At 44.6% G+C, this 19836-nt stretch overlaps 1 protein-coding gene across 1 annotated transcript in view; it reads left to right on the forward strand.

The window, feature by feature from the left end:
- The window catches only part of dnajc10 (DnaJ (Hsp40) homolog, subfamily C, member 10), a 30107-nt gene extending 11141 nt beyond the window's left edge, over nt 1-18966 (forward strand). Inside the window, exons 11-25 of the mRNA XM_039818502.1 lie at nt 391-456; nt 1496-1585; nt 1684-1794; nt 2456-2570; nt 2874-3001; nt 6420-6536; nt 6649-6750; nt 8695-8755; nt 9104-9198; nt 9580-9713; nt 10564-10617; nt 12917-13064; nt 13200-13322; nt 17690-17797; nt 18622-18966. Of these exons, the coding sequence (XP_039674436.1) occupies nt 391-456; nt 1496-1585; nt 1684-1794; nt 2456-2570; nt 2874-3001; nt 6420-6536; nt 6649-6750; nt 8695-8755; nt 9104-9198; nt 9580-9713; nt 10564-10617; nt 12917-13064; nt 13200-13322; nt 17690-17797; nt 18622-18633 (1464 nt within the window). The 3' untranslated portion in view covers nt 18634-18966. The remainder of the gene's footprint in view (nt 1-390; nt 457-1495; nt 1586-1683; nt 1795-2455; nt 2571-2873; nt 3002-6419; nt 6537-6648; nt 6751-8694; nt 8756-9103; nt 9199-9579; nt 9714-10563; nt 10618-12916; nt 13065-13199; nt 13323-17689; nt 17798-18621) is intronic.
- Nucleotides 18967-19836: the final 870 nt, after the last annotated feature.

Below are 19836 nucleotides of genomic sequence, written 5' to 3' on the forward strand. Positions count from 1 at the left end.
CTCTACTCACTCCTCTGTTTGTGTTCATCAGCCCCGTGTTGTTGAATAGACTCCCATGAGTTTATATGGAAGATAAATCAGAGTATCATCAGCCGAGGTAGATATCGTCACTGTCGGACAAAAACATTCTCTGTCCAAAACCGTTGCTTTTCAGGAAAAGAAAAACAAAGTCAGATGACATCTCCTCATCACTGTTTTTAAGTATTTGTAAAACATACAGACGGATGTAAATGGTGACTTGAAGAATTGATTAATGAAAGAAAAACAAAATATGGTTTCTGCCCGACAGCGACGATACGTTGTTTGGGAACACACCGTGCCCTCAGCTGCTCCGAGCTGTTTGTAGATTTATCTTCAGGTGCAACAGTAAGTCTTTCTGCTGTCTTTCAGGTGACGAGTGGAGCGACTGCTTTGTTCCCACCTGGAAGTTCTCTGGATCAGCCGGGCAGCGTACTGGTACGCTACACAACAACTTGACTGTCTGTATGTGGACAGAGTAGTGCAGTCTGTAGTAGGGCTGGGTATCGCCACTGATTTCCTAAATTGAATCGATTTTGATTTCGATTCAATATCAATTTGTTAGGGATTCAGTTCCCAGACCAATTAAGCTTGGATATCATACCTGCAAACTAGTCGCTTTTTTGGCGAAAATCGCTGTTTTGAATGGGAAAATGTCATCCACGTGAATCGTGTAGATCCGAAGAGTCCGAGACCCGGTGCTAATACGGCACCGGTGCCTTAACGTTATAACAGTTATACCGACCGACCGTTGTTTTCAGTGCCACTGAAATGCCTGCGCTTCTCTCTGATTCTCCGAAAACGGACGTTAGAAGCAACCTAAACATCGCCGCATGTCACGCTAGTAAACACTACACTTGGCAGCAGGTAACGTTAGCCTACCGTTAGCTACCAGTTTGCAGCTGCTGTTGTCGGAAAAACAGCACAGATGTTGCGTTTACTTGAAATTTGCCTCGCCAGCCTCGTGCTGCATTCAAAGTTACTGATCGGGGGGGTAAAATGTGTCACCTTTTTTCAGCTCTTCTGAGTTTGCAGGTATGGGATATGAAAGAGTTCCTCAGAGACCTAATGCTGTAAATCGTACAAGGAACCCTCTAACCTGCTGCATTATTAAAAATACTAATGCTGACGTTAAGACTTGACCCCAAAGCAGTTACATTCTTTATTGCAGAGACAGAATACCTAAAGCCATACTTCTGCGAAAACGGCCATGGCAGAAGCTCCAGTTACGCCAACATTTATAGTTATTTATATGTTATAGTTATTTATCATGACATGGGTTCCTTAGATCATAGTTTCATATAATACCAATATCTTCACTCTAGCTTTAAAACAGGGCCTCTCAAAAGATCCATCTCAGGATTGTAAGAATCGATATCGGATCATTCAAAAGGTGATCGATTTGAATCTGAAAATTAATTTTTGTGATTCTGTGTGTGATATACTGCTGCGCTGACTAAACGTGCATGTGTTCCAGTGGCTGAATACTCTGGACAGTAAAGAGATTTACAATCAGGTCATCGACCATCTGCCCGATCTGGAACTGCTGACCGGTGACAGCTTCCAGGTACACGCTCGAATACACTCTCCAGCTGTCAGAAACACGCCAACGCTCGACGGTTCATATTAAAATATACACACGCTCTTGTAACTTCCTGTTCCCAGAGGAAGCTGGCCCATCATCGCTGGTTGGTGAGTTTTACGTTTGGAGACAGAAGCCCCGCCTCCAACGAGTACAAGAAGCTGCAAGCTTTCCTCCGAAATGACCACATACAGGTACATGTCTGTCTGTCTGTCTGTCACTTTCTGTCTGTATAATCTGTCTGTCTGTCTGTAGCTCTGTCTCAGTCTGTCTGTCTCTCTTGTCTCTTTCTGTCTGTATAATCTGTCTGTCTGTCTGTAGCTCTGTCTCAGTCTGTCTGTCTCTCTGTCTGTCTCTTTCTGCCTTTCTGTCTGTCTTTCTGTCTGTGTCTCTCTCTCTCTCTCTCTGTCTGTAGCTCTGTCTCTCTCTGTCTGTCTGTCTGTCTGTAGCTCTCTGTCTGTCTGTGTCTCTCTCTCTGTCTGTCTCTCATCCTGTCTGTAGCTCTCTCTCTCTCTCTCTCTCTCTTTCTCTTTCTGTAGCTCTGTCTCTCTCTGTCTGTCTGTCTGTAGCTCTCTGTTTGTGCTGCTGTCCTGCCGTCTGGCTCTCTGTCTCTGTCTTTTCTGTTCTCTGTTTTGTCTGTCTGTGTGCGCTTCTGTCTGCCTGTCTGTGTCTCTCTCTCAGTCGGTCTCTCATTCTGTCTGTAGCTCTCTGTCTCTCTCTCTGTCTGTCTGTCTGTAGCTCTCTGTCTGCCTGTCTGTCTCTCTCTCTCTGTCTGTCTCTCATTCTGTCTGTAGCTCTCTGTCTCTCTCTCTGTCTGTCGTGTCTGTAAGTCTGACTGTCTGTCTGTCTCTCCAGGTCGGCAGAGTCGACTGTACGGCAGACTCAAAGTTGTGTCAGTCCCTCTACATCCATGCTCCCTGCGTGGCGGTCTTCAAAGGACTGGGGATCCACGACTTCGAGATCCACCACGGTTGGTACCTCCGACTCCAATGAACTTCGGACCCGCGGTCCGGACATTGTCCGCAGTTCCCCTTTCTCACGCGTTGCGCACGACAGGAAATTGTCCGTGGACCTGGAAATCCTCCGTTTGGTTTAGGCGAGGGATGGCACCTGGGTAGTGCGTGCAGGAGGCCGGACACAGTGCCGATTACACCACAAAATAGTTGTCGCTGCTGATTCACTAATCGACTCATCTTTTTTTCGCTCTAGTGTGCTTCTCTGTTTGTTTAACGGTCTGTCTGTCTGTATAACCTGTCTGTCTGTCTGTCTGTAGGTAAAGACGTGTTGTACAACATCGTGGGTTTTGCGAGGGACAGCGTTCGTGCTCACGTGACGACCCTGAGACCCGACAACTTCCCTTCCGACAGAAAGGAGCCCTGGCTGGTGGACTTCTTCGCTCCGGTTCGTAGCAAATCACTTTCATCGGAAGATAGATTTACATTGATGTCCCTTGGTTTCTGTTAATGGATTCAGGCTTTTCTTGTAGCGTCGACAAGCAGAAAACTAAACTGCCCCCGTTTAGTTACTTACACATGCATATCCGATCAATGCACACCCCAAGCCTGAAATATTTCTTCATGTGTTGTGAATTTGTGGTTTTCATCCGCAGGGAAGCACAGAAACAGGAAAAAAAAAAAAAAAAAACTCACATGGCACTTCATAAACACACAGGTGGAAATGCCACGTCATCACCGATAGGCTTGATTTAACCTCAGATAGTTTTCACACATTGCTGCTTGATGACCCAGCCCGTCTGACTCCCTGTTTGCCTTCAGGGCAGGTGATGGTGTTACACCTCCAACACAAACAGAGAGCGATAGACAGACAGACAGACAGACGCAGAGAGAGGCAGGCACGGATGAACTACCTCGTTGCACGCCAGTATGGTGGCAACAGGAGGAAATGATCATGTTTGTTCAGCGTGGCTGTCTGAGCCAGAGTCAGTGTGTTAGCTGCAGTAGGCGGCGGTCGGCACCGCCCCCCCCCCCCCAAAGTTTTGGAGAAGCAGGCAGGAGTACCGACACGGAAGATAAGCAATTCGCTGCTGTAGACGGTGGGGCAGCAGCTAAACACATTTTAGACACCAAAACACATCTATATCAGTTTAAAGTATTTCCAGTTCTAGTTTTTCTTTTTTCTTTTTCTTTTTTTATTATTATTATTATTTATTTATTTATTTATTTTAGTTGTTGTTATTGTTGTTATTATTATTATTATTATTATTTTTACTACTTTAATTTTCATGTTTCTATTTTCCTTCTCTTGTTTTTATTTGTTTCTCCTTATCCTCTTCTCCTCGGCATAAGGGTTTTGTTGTGGGTGGGATGGGGTTAACAGAAAGATGTCTTTTTCTAATTGACACTGTATTATTGCATTGAATTTTGTGCATTCTATCTTCTCTAAAACAATAAAAACACTTGTAAAAAAAAAAAAGTATTTCCAGTTCTTCACCTTGCTGTCAGACGGCCCTTTATGAAGGGGAACTGAAGCCGGTATCTCTGCTCTCTTCAAAGCCACCAGACTCCTTTTGACAAAATCAGACATTTTACCTCCAAGAACACGGGAGTTGCTGCTCCACCGCTGCCTCCATCGGTTAGTTAGTTAGTTATTGTGTGACTTTGGTGATTTAAAGGGTTAGGAACCAATTAACTAACTAAGCGATGGAGGCAGCAGTAGAGCAGCAACTCCAGTGTAGCGTTGGGCATCGAGAACCGATTCCTAATCGGAATCGTTTCAAAAATTACGATTCCATCGGAATCGTTTCTTTATTGGAATCGTTTGGAATCGTTTGGAGGATTTGGTTTCAAATCAGATCTTATAGGTTCCAAATTTAACATGCGCAAGTTTTGGTTTCCGTAGCAGCCAGGCGCTTGTTGTGTTGCAGCCGTGCAGCACAGTAAGCGGAGCTCTAGTCTGGCTTTGTTTTGCATTGTAAAAGCTGTAAAACTGCAACCCACCTTTTGAATCAAAATAAAACTTTCCTCTTATTTGTGAAATCAGCATCTAACCCGTTTTAACTCCACCCCTCAAAGAATCGGAATCGAGAATCGATGAGAACCGGAATCGAAAGGAAGAATCGGAATCGGAATCAGAATCGTTAAAATCCAAACGATGCCCATCCCTATTCCCGTGTCAGACTGATCACTTGAAGTGGCGTATGTATGACACGCCAATCGGTATGCCATTTTGGCGTGTTATCAAGACGCATAATCACTTTTTAGCGTGTTTTATCAACGCCGTTTGGCCTCCGTTGACCTACATCGCGTGTGAATTATCGCCGTGGCGACGAGTATGAAAGGACGGAAGTCCGCAGAGGTTGGTCGGGGTGGCTGATGGGTAAAACGCAGGACTTTCACCCAGGAGAGCTGGGATCGCGTCCTGCACATGGCGTTTTTCAACCGTTTTTTAATTTATTTTTTTAAGCCTTCCCCCAATGTTTCTTTCCTAAACCCAACCGTTTGTTTGCCATCGTGTTTTTGTCGTTTTTTTTCTGTTACTAAAGCCTTTCCCAATGTTCTTTTCCTAAACCCAGCTTTTATATTTATTTATTTTTTTTTACACACACGTTCGAGGTTCTCGCGATAGCACGGCACGTTCTCGAGATAAGACGCCACGTGGCGACATGTCTGTTTACGTCCACCGTATACAGCGTAGACATACACGCGGATAGCTCAAAATGCGTACAGATAACACGCCACTTGGCTTTAGGAAAGTTGCGTGTATGTTTACGCAAAGTCACGATGTCACGTTGCCCGTGTTCTTGGAGGTCAAATGTCTGATTTTATCAAAAGGAGTCTGGTGGCTTTGAAGAGAGCAGAAATAATGGCTTCAGTTCCCTGTATATCGTAAAGGGCCGTCTGACAGCGAGGTGAAGAACTGGACATATTCTAAATATAGAGTCCTCTTAAACTGATACAGATGTGTTTAGGTCAAAAAAATCCGAATGAGTGCTCAATGAGAGAACCTGAAGCTTTGTCTTTATAAATTACATTACATGTCATTTAGCGGACGCTTTTTATCCAAAGCGACTTACAGTTGCTATATACAGTATAGGCCAAAGTTTGGACACACCTTCTCAGTCAATGCGTTTCCTTTTTATTTTCATGACTATTTCCATTTGTAGATTCTCACTGAAGGCATCAAAACTATGAATGAACACATATGGAATTATGTACTTAACAAAAAAGTGTGAAATAACTGAAAACATGTCTTATATTTTAGATTCTTCAAAGTAGCCACCCTTTGCTTTTTTGATAACTCTGCAAACCCTTGGTGTTCTCTCAATGAGCTGTAATGTAGGTAATGACCTGATGGTTTTACCTTCACAGGTGTGCTTTGTCAGGGTTAATTAGTGGAATTGTTTCCCTTATTAATAAAAAAGCAAATGGTGGCTACTTTGAAGAATGTTTTCAGTTATTTCACACTTTTTTGTTAAGTACATAATTCCATATGTGTTCATTCATAGTTTTGATGCCTTCAGTGAGAATCTACAATGTAAATAGTCATGAAAATAAAAAGGAAACGCATTGAATGAGAAGGTGTGTCCAAACTTTTGGCCTGTACTGTACATGTCAGAGGTAACGCACCTCTGGAGCAACTAGGGGTTAAGTGCCTTGCTCAGGGACACATTGGTTGATGTATCACAGTGGGAATCGAACCCAGGTCTCCCACACCAAAGGCATATGTCATATCACCACCCTAGAGGGTTATTACGTATGCTCAGGCTGTCACAGAGTCCTGGACATGCATTTAAAAATAAAATAAAAAACTCTTGGGATTTGGATATCCATTTTAATAAATGTTTGATTCTCGTGTGCAGTGGTGTCCTCCGTGTCGCGCTTTGCTGCCTGAACTGAGAAAAGCTTCAATCCAGTTGGCCGGACAGATGAAGTTCGGTACTCTGGACTGTACCATCCACCAAAACCTCTGCTCCACGGTGAGCGCATACACGTCCGGACTGTACCATTTTAATTACAAGTAAGAGATGGGTACGTACCACAGATCATTCAGGCTCGATCATTCATTTTGTCTTTCTCTCTGTTTCTCAGTATAATATTCAGGCTTATCCCACCACCGTGATCTTCAACGGCTCCTCTGTTCACGAATACGAAGGGCAGCATTCAGCTGACGGCATCCTGGAGTTCATACAGGTACCGCTACATACCAATGGCACGCTGAGGCTGGGTTCACATCACCAAAACGGTTGGGTTGCGGTGGGAGTGTGTCTTAAATGGTAGTCTCGCTTTGCCAGACCTTCCTCCACAGCAGGCCTGCACGATTCGGGGAAAAATATGAATCACGATTTTTTTCAGCTTAGAATAGATATCATGATTCTCTGCCATGAAGTGTAAAGTTTATTGCACACATGAACCATGACAAAACCAAACAAATTGGCAGTACCAGACATAGTTTTTTTTTTTTTTGGCACCATACAGCACGTTGCGCTAGTCTGGCTATCACCAGACCAAGCTCCATCTTTTAAGATTGATTAGTCTGGGGGAGTCTGCTCTGTAGTTTCTACTGCACAAGAGGCGGGATCAACGGGCGTAGTTCACATGACTCTGTACGCAATTGGATAGTCCTTCAACCAATCAGAGCATCAACGGTCCGGGTGACGTAGCAGCGATGGCGGATCAACGGGTTGCTGCGCGCCGGTGGTCGCCATGTTGACGTACAAAACTCTCGCCGGTTTTGTCGTCGTGTGTTAAATTCGCCTAGCGCCAGGTGGTGCCGTGTGATTGGTCCCGTACTGTACGAAGCAGGTTAGCCCGGAAGGAACTGTTTTGGGGACAGTATATTTGTGAAGACCTCGTGAGTCTGTGACCAGGGGGGGAGGGGAAGCTAGAGGGGGACAGGAATGCCGAAAAGGGAATCGGGCAACAGAAATCGGAGACCACTTAAATGCCCATTTCGACGTCCTGTTGTGTCTAACCCGCTAACGTACACTCTTTATTCACATCGCGCCTGCGGAGGGAGAAGGAAAAGCGCTGGATTCTCACAAACCGGCAGTTCAGCCGTGGTGTTTTTAAACCATTCTCTTCATTTCATTCTATTCTCTTCTTTTCTTTTTTGGTTGTCCGGCTGTTTCCGCTTTGGTCAGTTAAGGCAGATTAGCTGGGAGACTCTAATGGGGATGGAGTGTTTTGTGATGGGACTTGTGGTGTGTGCAGTGCTCTGAGACGAGATGTAGCGGAAGCTAGCTTAGCCGACGCCGCTAACGGTTGTGGTTAGCCAGCTCTTTGATGACGCCACAGTCCGGACAGCACTAGGAGACTGAGCAGGCAATTAGAATGTTCCCAGAACACCATGGATGGTTTTGTTGTGGTGTGGGGGAACAAAAACCCCAAACAGAAAAGGTTTTTGATAATATGGGCACTTTAAACTTTCTTGTGGCAGCGATAGAGGCAGAGATGTTTCCACGCTCTGCACGGCTCACCATCCAAACCCATCAGACAAAGTCCGATCCTGCTTACATCATTGGCCACCCAGGACTTCAGGTGGCTTCTCAAAGTTGATTGTTCTTCCGAGGCAACGGGAATGCAGCGCTATCCAACATAGTACACGCCACTCCTATTGCTTTTTGCTGAGAAGAAATGGTTTGTTCTTTACAGGGTTCATCATACGTTTTGAAAAAACCTGGAAAAGTTATGGAATTTGAAAAATGCAAATTCCAGGCCTGGAAAGGTTTTGGAAACCTAAAAAGACCCAGAAAGTTTAGGAAAAGTCATGGAATTTTTTTTTAACACAGCGTAATAATATGTGATTAATAATAATATGTGATTAATAAATGTATTTTCACGTTGTCTTAACCTCAACGTTGTATTCGGGAGCGATATGATGAATCCCACTATGAACCACATAAATTGTCATTCATTTTATAGTTAAACCTCTGAGGGTCAACTTTAACACAGATTAGTATTCTTATTGTATAATGTCGACTGACATCATCAGGAACACATAGTCATGGAAAATTGCCAAAAAGTCATGCAAAAGTATTGGTTAAAATGCGTATGAAGCTTGTCTTTAAAAAAAAAAAGGTTGCATCAACACCGAGTGAAGAACATCTTTGAAAGAGATTGTTTTTGTCTCTGCAGGATCTGGTCAATCCGTCCGTGGTGGTCCTGGATCCTTCCAGCTTCAGCGAGAGAGTTAAAGGTAAAACTAGTCCCCCCCATGCCCCCCAGCAACCGATAGTGCTGCTACTTACTAACGGTGAGACCAGGAGCTAGCTGCACCAACAGAGATGTTTAAATTCAACTGTCTGGTCCAAGTAGAGCGCTGATTCACCAGGCATTCTGGTTAAAACCACAGGTCTTTGCCAATTTAAACACAGTTTGTATTGGGCTTTATATGTTGTAATTTAAACACATCGCTAAAGGCTGCGACGTAACGCGAGCCGCGGGGGCGTTCAGACAGCCGGGCTGGAAGTGGAACAGCGAGAGCGTCCGTTCAATTCACCAACAGCTTGTCTTCTCGTCTGTTTTTCTCCCCATGTGTTTGCAGGTCGAGCTGAGGGGCAGATCTGGGCGGTGGATTTCTACGCTCCGTGGTGCGGTCCCTGTCAGGCTCTGCTTCCAGAGTGGAGACGCATGGCCAGGGTACAACACACGTTTTTTATATATATATATATAATCTCTCTCTCTCTCTCTCTCTCTCTCTCTCTCTCTCTCTCTCTCTCTCTCCCCTGCAGAGAAATACAGAGGCAATCCTATTTAAAGACCTGTACCAACACCTGCAAGTCATTGTTTTGCATATTTAAAAATACAGGCTACCACATAAAGCTGTGACATGTAATTACTGCATTAATCCCCATCCTAAGTCTTAGGGTGCAGTGGACAGCTGTTGATATAGCATCCGGGGAGCAACTTTGGGGTTCACCAATCTTGTGGTGGAAAGGGCGACCGCTCTACCCAACGAGCCAACGATGAGGTGAAGAAGAAGTGTAACTCGTCCGACCTTTCTGTCTCTCCCCCCTCCAGCTGCTGTCAGGCCAGATCCTGGTGGGCTCAGTCGACTGTCAGCGCTTCCAGTCCTTCTGTCAGGGTCAGAACGTCAGGGCGTACCCCGAGATCCGCCTGTACCCCGGCAACACCCGGCAGTCGGATCGCTTCATGTACGTACCGCACTTTGAAATACTCTACTCTACTTCCTGTATACAATCTAAATCAAATAAAAGGACAGCAGTATTCTCAGCTTCATGTAGTAAAAATAAGTTTTTTTTCGTGTCGACATTTTTGTATTTTTCTTTCGCATTTTTTCTCAATGTTTATTTCACTTTTGCGAAGCTTTTTGCAACGTTTTTGTCGCTTTTTTTGATTTTTGTTCATGTATAGTCAACATCGCTAACAATGTATTGATCAAACGTTCCACTTCATTAGGTATCGTATGTATTGGTCATGGCTTGTGGAACAGCTTCTTTCCACAAGCCATCACCACACTGAACACACAATAACACACACACACACACACACACACACACACACACACACACACCCCTTCACACCTTCACATACGGACCATGAGCAATAACTAGTACTTTTAGTGTGTATGTTTCTTTCTATTTATGATTGTTGTTTTACTATTCATTTCTTGTCTTTTTAGCTTTAGATCTATGTTACTGGTTGAACTGCTGCTTACAACTTTATTGTTCATTTTGTACAATGACAATAAATCTTCTGATTCTGTATTAATAAAAACACAAGGTACACGCCTGAGCTGGATCAAGTTGATGTTTGGTCCGGACCAGCCCGGGTCTAAACGAAATCTATTTTTAAACAGTCAAACCTGTTGTGACAGAGTGAACATTTTTGTGTGTGTGTGTGTGTGTGTGTGTGTGTGTGTGTGTGTGTGTGTGTGTGTGTGTGTGTGTGTGTGTGTGTGTGTGTGTGTGTGTGTGTGTGTGTGTGTGTGTGTGTGTGTGTGTGTGTGTGTGTGTGTGTGTGTGTGTGTGTGTGTCCCCTCAGGAGTTATAACGGCTGGAACAGGGATGCCCAGTCACTGAGATCATGGGCACTGAGGTGAGACACCTTCCTTCTTTATTTTCTCGTCTTTCTCGTGTCAAACGATTGGGTCGATGTGGAGTCCTACAGATGTGCTCATTCAGCCTCTCTTTTCTTATGCAACAGCTACAGCCAAAACACACCGGGCGCAGAAGCGGAGCTGTTTAAATTTCAGTGCCGATGTTATTCAATCTGTCCGTTCATACCAGCTGCGATCAGGCGCAGAGCGGCCACGCGGGCCGGCGCCATACAGCGATCGTTTTGCCGTCTCCTCCATTTCTTTCGCGAGCGAATGTGTCGAGCCAGGCACGTTCTTACATACAGGAAGGCCACAGTGCAGCCGGATGCTTTACAAAAATAAAACAAATTTCTAAATAAAACACCCAGGCGTCATCGGGCATCTACGCTTCAGCGTGCGGTGTGTTTTTGCTGTTATTTTGTGTTGTTTTTTTTGTATTTATTGTTTATTTCATATTAATGTTTTAAGCTGCTTACGCACCGACCAGACGGCCAACCGTCGGCAGTAAAGCCAGTCGGACTGATCAGTCTCCCCGAGTCGGTCCAAAAAGTTCCTCGGAACTCACCGAAGAGACGAGACCTAATACGTCTCCATAGCAGCAGTCGGCGCTAATCTGTATTGTCGCCCCAAAAATGAAAACCGGCAGCTGATTGGACGAACGCATCACGTGGGTTTGTTTTCTCCGGAAATTCAAAGACAGACTGTCATGGCGGCTCGTTCAGAATATGATCTCATATTGTACTGAAATAGTTCACCGAAACGTGTTTCAGAAAACATTCTAAGAGAGAAATAGGCCGTGCAGTCGCTGAATCTGTCTTCATTTCAGATCAACAAAGGTCAGTTTAAAAGATTTTGAGTGACTCTAGTCACGCTCATCCTGCTCCCAGTTTCCCGGTTAGCTCTCCACCAATCAGATGGCTCGTTTGAGTCTCGACTGCCGGCAGTGCCCGCCCCGTCGATTATACACGTCAAATCAGCCAAAATGAACGCCGACGGCCCCTCGGACGGACGACTGCACGGGACACACCGAACAGACTCGAGTCACCGACCTCGCCAGACTGTCCAACGGCTGATTATCGGCTCGGTGTGTCCGGGCCTTTATGTGTTTGTTTGTTTGTTTGTTTATGTATGCACCATTCACCAAGGCAAATTCCACATAAGTGTAACTCATGGACATTTTTCACAGCAGACATGTTGACTTGTCATAGTAGGAAAAGCACAGCTGAGATTGATAACATTAACAATGGCTCAGTTCCAAGTGTCCCAGTAAGATATTTCAGTGAGTCAGCATGCACAATACCAGGACCTCTCCTAAGTGGAATGCAGCCATCATTAATGGTTTAATACCAGGACCTCTCCTAAGTGGAATGCAGCCATCATTAATGGTTTAATACCAGGACCTCTCCTAAGTGGAATGCAGCCATCAGTAATGGTTTAATACCAGGGCCTCTCCTAAGTGGAATGCAGCCATCATTAATGGTTTAATACCAGGGTCTCTCCTAAGTGGAATGCAGCCATCATTAATGGTTTAATACCAGGACCTCTCCTAAGTGGAATGCAGCCATCAGTAATGGTTTAATACCAGGACCTCTCCTAAGTGGAATACAGCCATCATTAATGGTTTAATACCAGGGTCTCTCCTAAGTGGAATGCAGCCATCATTAATGGTTTAATACCAGGACCTCTCCTAAGTGGAATGCAGCCATCAGTAATGGTTTAATACCAGGGTCTCTCCTAAGTGGAATACAGCAATCAGTAATGGTTTAATACCAGGGCCTCTCCTAAGTGGAATACAGCCATCAGTAATGGTTTAATACCAGGGCCTCTCCTAAGTGGAATGCAGCCATCATTAATGGTTTAATACCAGGGCCTCTCCTAAGTGGAATACAGCCATCATTAATGGTTTAATACCAGGGCCTCTCCTAAGTGGAATACAGCCATCAGTAATGGTTTAATACCAGGACCTCTCCTAAGTGGAATGCAGCCATCAGTAATGGTTTAATACCAGGGTCTCTCCTAAGTGGAATGCAGCCATCAGTAATGGTTTAATACCAGGGTCTCTCCTAAGTGGAATGCAGCCATCATTAATGGTTAAATACCAGGGTCTCTCCTAAGTGGAATGCAGCCATCAGTAATGGTTTAATACCAGGGTCTCTCCTAAGTGGAATGCAGCCATCAGTAATAGTTTTGAATACACCTGTGCTTTTCCTGCTATCACATGTCAACGTGTCTGCCGTGAAAAAGGTCTATTGCGGCAAAAAACCCTTTTTCTGATTGCGTTGTCTTGTTTGTGTGCAGCTCTTTACCCCGAGCATCGGTGGATCTGACTCCAGAGTCCTTCAGGTCTCTGGTTCTGTCAGGCCAGGATCACTGGGTTCTGGATTTTTACGCTCCGTGGTGTGGACCCTGTCAACACTTTGCCCCGGAGTTTGAAACCCTGGCTCGGGTGAGACCCCTTTTTTCTTTCTCTAAATATCTTAGGTCTGTTGTGTAGTTTCTCTCAGACAGACGAGACCCGACTCTTGTAGCGGCTGCGGGCTGTGACCGGAAACGTGAAGATGTTCTTCTGTGTGATTGACAGAATCTGAAAGGGGAAGTTCGAGCGGGGAAAGTGGACTGTCAGGCTCATCATCAGACCTGTCAATCGGCTGGAATCACCGCCTACCCAACCGTCAGATTCTACCCGTACCTGGGAACACGGAGGGTGAGACAGACACGCAGAAATAAAAATAAAAAAACCTCACCTTTTCTTAGTTAACTTACCAGGCAGACTGATCTCATGAATTGGCGTATGTATGACACGCCAATTTGTATTCCGTTTTTGCGTGTTATCAAGACGCATAATCGCATTTTTGCGTGTATATCAACGCAAATCGGCCGCCATCGACCTACATTGCGTGTCAATTTCCGCCGTAGCGAGTAGTATAAAAGAACGGGGGACTGAGTAAGGAGGTAGGTTGGGGGGATGGACTTTCACCCGGGAGAGCCGGGTTCGCGTCTCGCGTGTGGCGATTTTTCAGCCTTTTTTTTTTATTTTATTTTTTTAATAAGCCTTACCCAATGTTTCTTTCCTAAACCCAACCATTTCTTGTTTTCCTAAGCGTGTTTTTGTCGTTATTTTCCGTGTTTTTGTCACTGTTTTGTTACTAAAGCCTTTCCCTGTGTTCTTTTCCTAAACCCAACCATTTTTATTATTATTATTTTTTTTTTTAACAGGCATGTGACGTTCTCGCGATAGTACGTCGCGTTCTCGCGATAACACGCAACGTGGCGAGGCCACGTGGTGGGTATGTTTACATCAGCTGTATACAGCGTAGACATACACGTGGATAGCTGAAAATGCGTACAATAACACGCCATTTGGCTTTATGAAAGTGGCGTGTATATTTACGCAAAGTCATGATGCCATGTTGTACCGGGACATGAGACGCAGCGTTCCCTAAAGCCCAGTTCAGACCAAAGATTCGCGACGAGACGAGTTTGAACTTACAGCTTCTTACAGCGAGCCGGTCTGCAGCGTTCTGAAAGCTGCCAGTTCACACCAATGAGACGTGTATCATCTCCATAGCAACGCCTCTTTGCACTTCCGTTCTAACTTCCGACTTCCAGGCTTTTTTGTAGCTGGATATATAATTTGTTTCGTGTAAATATGAACGTGGATAACGTTAGTGATAGTGAGAAGCTTGCTACAGTCGCATTTCTAGAGATGAATCGGCGAAAACACGTTTTATTTCTTATTCACGGCTTTGTTCTAACGCCGCTGGGCGCTCCCTCTCTTCAGTCTCTCTCTAGGTCGCGCGACCACATACGTAACGTTACCGGGCTTTCGGTGGATCATTGAGGCTCCGTCTAAAAATCCAACGCCATTTCCACCAGCTGTTTGTAACATAAAAATAAAATGGATTATGGATGATTTTATTTCTATAGTTTATAGCTGACTTTACCAGCTGACTTCTCTATTGGCTGTTGAAACAGGAAACGTCTCTTATGTTGTAAAACCAGCCTCTGGATACTCCACCAGCTGACTTCTCCATTTGCTGTTGTAAAAGGAGACGTCTCTTACGTTGTAAAACCAGCCTCTGGAGACTCGACCAGCTGACTTCTCTATTGGCTGTTGTAACAGGAGACGTCTCTTACGTTGTAAAACCAGCCTCTGGAGTCTCCACCAGCTGACTTCTCTATTGGCTGTTGAAACAGGAGACGTCTCTATCGTTGTAAAACCAGCCTCTGGAGACTCCACCAGCTGACTTCTCTATTGGCTGTTGTAACAGGAGACGTCTCTTACGTTGTAAAACCAGCCTCTGGAGACTCGACCAGCTGACTTCTCTATTGGCTGTTGTAACAGGAGAGGTCTCTTACGTTGTAAAACCAGCCTCTGGAGACTCCACCAGCTGACTTCTCTATTGGCTGTTGTAACAGGAGACGTCTCTTACGTTGTAAAACCAGCCTCTGGAGACTCCACCAGCTGACTTCTCTATTGGCTGTTGTAACGGGAGACGTCTCTTCCGTTGTAAAACCAGCCTCTGGAGACTCCACCAGCTGACTTCTATGTGAGCTGTTGTAACAGGAGACGTCTCTTACGTTGTAAAACCAGCCTCTGGAGACTCCACCAGCTGACTTCTCTTGTGGCTGTTGTAACAGGAGAGGCGTCTCTCTTACGTTGTAAAACCAGCCTCTGGAGACTCCACCAGCTGACTTCTCTATTGGCTGTTGTAACAGGAGGCGTCTATGAACGTTTTAAACCAGCCTAACTCTACGTAACTAGCCTCTGGAGACTCCACCAGCTGACTTCTCTATTGGCTGTTGTAACAGGAGACGTCTCTTACGTTGTAAAACCAGCCTCTGGAGACTCCACCAGCTGACTTCTCTATTGGCTGTTGTAACAGGAGACGTCTCTTATGTTGTAAAACCAGCCTCTGGAGACTCCACCAGCTGACTTCTCTATTGGCTGTTGTAACAGGAGACGTCTCTTACGTTGTAAAACCAGCCTCTGGAGACTCCACCAGCTGACTTCTCTATTGGCTGTTGTAACAGGAGACGTCTCTTACGTTGTAAAACCAGCCTCTGGAGACTCCACCAGCTGACTTCTCTATTGGCTGTTGTAACAGGAGACGTCTCTATCGTTGTAAAACCAGCCTCTGGAGACTCCACCAGCTGACTTCTCTATTGGCTGTTGTAACAGGAGACGTCTCTTACGTTGTAAAACCAGCCTCTGGAGACTCCACCAGCTGACTTCTCTATTGGCTGTTGTAACAGGAGACGTCTCTTACGTTGTAAAACCAGCCTCTGGAGACTCCACCAGCTGACTTCTCTATTGGCTGTTGTAACAGGAGACGTCTCTTACGTTGTAAAACCAGCCTCTGGAGACTCCACCAGCTGACTTCTCTATTAACTGTATTTGTAACAGGAGACGTCTCTACGTTGTAAAACCAGCCTCTGGAGACTCCACCAGCTGACTTCTCTATTGGCTGTTGTAACAGGAGAGGTCTCTTAACGTTGTAAAACCAGCCTCTGGAGACTCCACCAGCTGACTTCTCTGTTGGCTGTTGTAACAGGAGTATTCATGTTGTAAAACCAGCCTCTGGAGACTCCACCAGCTGACTTCTCTATTGGCTGTTGTAACAGGAGACGTCTCTATCGTTGTAAAACCAGCCTCTGGAGACTCCACCAGCTGACTTCTCTATTGGCTGTTGTAACAGGAGACGTCTCTTATGTTGTAAAACCAGCCTCTGGAGACTCCACCAGCTGACTTCTCTATTGGCTGTTGTAACAGGAGACGTCTCTTATGTTGTAAAACCAGCCTCTGGAGACTCCACCAGCTGACTTCTCTATTGGCTGTTGTAACAGGAGACGTCTCTTACGTTGTAAAACCAGCCTCTGGAGACTCCACCAGCTGACTTCTCTATTGGCTGTTGTAACAGGAGACGTCTCTTACGTTGTAAAACCAGCCTCTGGAGACTCCACCAGCTTTCTCTATTATTGCTGTTGTAACAGGAGACGTCTCTATCGTTGTAAAACCAGCCTCTGGAGACTCCACCAGCTGACTTCTCTATTGGCTGTTGTAACAGGAGACGTCTCTTACGTTGTAAAACCAGCCTCTGGAGACTCCACCAGCTGACTTCTCTATTGGCTGTTGTAACAGGAGACGTCTCTATCGTTGTAAAACCAGCCTCTGGAGACTCCACCAGCTGAGTCGCAGCGTCACCATCAGCTGGTTTGAGTCGAGCTGAGACGGGCCGGTTCAGACCGCTGTAACTTTTCCCTACGACGTTCTAAAACGGTTTTGTCTCGCCACAAATCTCTGGTCTGAACTGGGCTGAACAAAAGACACACTCAGCCCCTTCCAGCCTTTAACCCTTGTGTGGTCCTTTGGGTCCCAGTGACCCGAAGGACCACACAAGGATTATGTACTTCCCTTTACTTTGTTGAGAATTGCTCTCTAAACCCTGTTTCTTGTAAAGTAAGTAAGTAAAGTTTATTTCTAGAACACATTTAAACAGTTTAAGCTGACCAAAATGCTGTACAAACAAGAACTAAGGTGCTGTATTAACCCTTGTTTAGAGAGCAATTCTCAACAAAGTAAACGGAAGTACATAATCCTTGTGTTGTCCTTCGGGTCACTGGGACCCGAAGGACAACACAAGGGTTAAGGACCTTATTCTGAATCTTGAACTAGATTTGTAAATGATTAACCGTTTTCCCGTAAACTGGCAATTAGAATTTTGACCGATTTTACTCTTCTCAGTTAAAGTCAAGTCAAGTAGAACTTTCTTTGGCCCCAGAGGAGGCAATTGGCTTCGCGGTTAAAAATAATATTATTAAAACAACAAATAAAAAAGTAATTTTGAAGTATTTTGCTCTTTTGTTTCTGCTAAGTTAGGGTTAGTTAGTTTTATAAATACTATTTACGTAGGTTGTACAGTTTTATTGGCTACATTTTTTTCTTTGTATTTTTTATCGTTATTTTGAATAGTTGTTCTTGTATCCGATCCTATTTATTATTTAACATGTTTTTTAAACTACATTTTAAAGCTGTGTGTGTGTGTGTGGTGTGTGTGTGTGTGTGTACAGCATGAACACAGCGGAGAACACATCAATAGCCGGGACGCCGACGTGATCGCCGACACAGTCAGACAGCGACTACAACAGCTGACGCCGCGGTTACACAGCAAACGGAAGGTAAGTCGCTGTTCACCTCAAAACGTCAATAAATACAAACCATCAACGTGGAAACAAAGGAACAAATTCAGCACCCTCACCGTTGAATTACAAAAAATTAACCAGGGTACCCTCGGGGTCTTAAAAGTCTTAAAGTGCTCATATTCTGCTCATTTCCAGGTTCATGTATTTAGAGGTTGTACCAGAATAGGTTTACATGGTTTAATTTTCAAAAAACACCATATTTTTGTTGTACTGCACATTGCTGCAGCTCCTCTTTTCACCCTGTGTGTTGAGCTCTCTGTTTTAGCTACAGAGTGAGACATCTCACTTCTGTTCGATCTTTGTTGGGAGTCGCACATGCTCAGTAGCTAGGTAAGGACTACTAGCCAGTCAGAAGCAGAGTATGGGGCGGCGGCCCTGACGAACCTAGGTAAGGACTACTAGCCAGTCAGAAGCAGAGTAGGAGGGCATGCCCTGACAGTACCTAGGTAAGGACTACTAGCCAGTCAGAAGCAGAATATGAGGGCGTGCCCTGACAGTACCTAGGTAAGGACTACTAGCCAGTCAGAAGCAGAGTATGAGGGCGTGCCCTGACAGTACCTAGGTAAGGACTACTAGCCAGTCAGAAGCAGAGTATGAGGGCGTGTACAATAGAGCAGTGAACAGTGTTTTCTGTTGGAGATGGTAAGTCCCTTTGGGGGGGGGACTTTGGGCTTTTTCACTTTGTAAACCTATAACGTGCACAAAAAAGATATATAACACAATAAAGGAAAGGGAAAAAGCCAAAAAGCATCATATGAGCACTTTGAATTGAACTTGTGGAAACCCGTTTTTCTCTGCAGGACGAGCTCTGATGATCTTCGGGCGCTGCTAGGAGAAAGACCTGCAATCTGATTGGTCAGGGAGGGACAGAGGTGGATTTTGATTGGTCCGGCACAATGATCAATCAGTCAACACTCCTTGAGAAGAACAACACAGAGACGGATGGACCTGCTGTGTGGAATGTACTGAACACTTCTGCCTTGATTTTATCTGTTTTTTTTTTATTTTGTCTCCATCGTTTGTATTTACTCTATGAAGTAAAACTGTGAGACACTGGACATGTTACTGACACTCACACACACACACACACACACACACACACACACACACACACACACACACACACACACACACAACACACACACACGTGTAATTTACAGGGGGGATGGGGGAGTAGAATTAAAGACATTTGCACCATAACCTGATGCAGAAAATGCATCAAAATTTATATTTTTCTCAAAAGTGGAGATCTCAACCACTCTTGAACCCAAAGTCACACACACATACACACACACACACACACACACACACACACACACACACACACACACACACACACACACACAACACGGAGCCCAATGTTGACACAGTATTGTATTTTATTCATGTAGAAACTGTTGGAAATAAACGGTGTGTTTCTGTTAAAAGATTTCGACAGTCACATCAGCTTTACAACATTTACTGCAGTTTTAATTCAACTTCTATGCCTCCTATGAAGTATTAAAGCAGTTTCACCGTAACAATCTGCGTTTCTCCGATGCTGCTGGGCTCGTCGGCGGAGGGGCTACGAGCCGAGCTGCCGCTTAACGTTGGCACCGCTCGTTTCTATGATAACTTACGATCCAGACTAAAATCCTTCATCTGGTTAAAATAGAGTTTAAAAACCACCAAGATCAAAAAAAAACAACAAAAAAAACGTATATAAACGTAAATGTAAGTTGTTGTTTTTTTTGTGATCAAATTTTTATTTTATTTTAAAGAGACAGTACGTACAGGTATGTATAAGCCTCAAAAATAGAGCACAGAACATATATTCACAAACCTACATATACATAGAAATGTGTTATTGATGGGATAGTGTAAGTTAACAGTTCAACATTTAGAACATAGGCCGGGTCAGTTTTAGACATTTGAATGCAGAAAAGTAACCTCTTGTGTCTTTAACTTCTAATTAAAGTCTGAGCTATTCTTAATTTGACCAGCAGGTGACACTGTTTACGCTCGTCGTTCCTCTA

Source organism: Perca fluviatilis, chromosome 12 (genome assembly GCF_010015445.1).
Source record: "Perca fluviatilis chromosome 12, GENO_Pfluv_1.0, whole genome shotgun sequence".
In the NCBI taxonomy this organism is placed as follows: domain Eukaryota; kingdom Metazoa; phylum Chordata; class Actinopteri; order Perciformes; family Percidae; genus Perca; species Perca fluviatilis.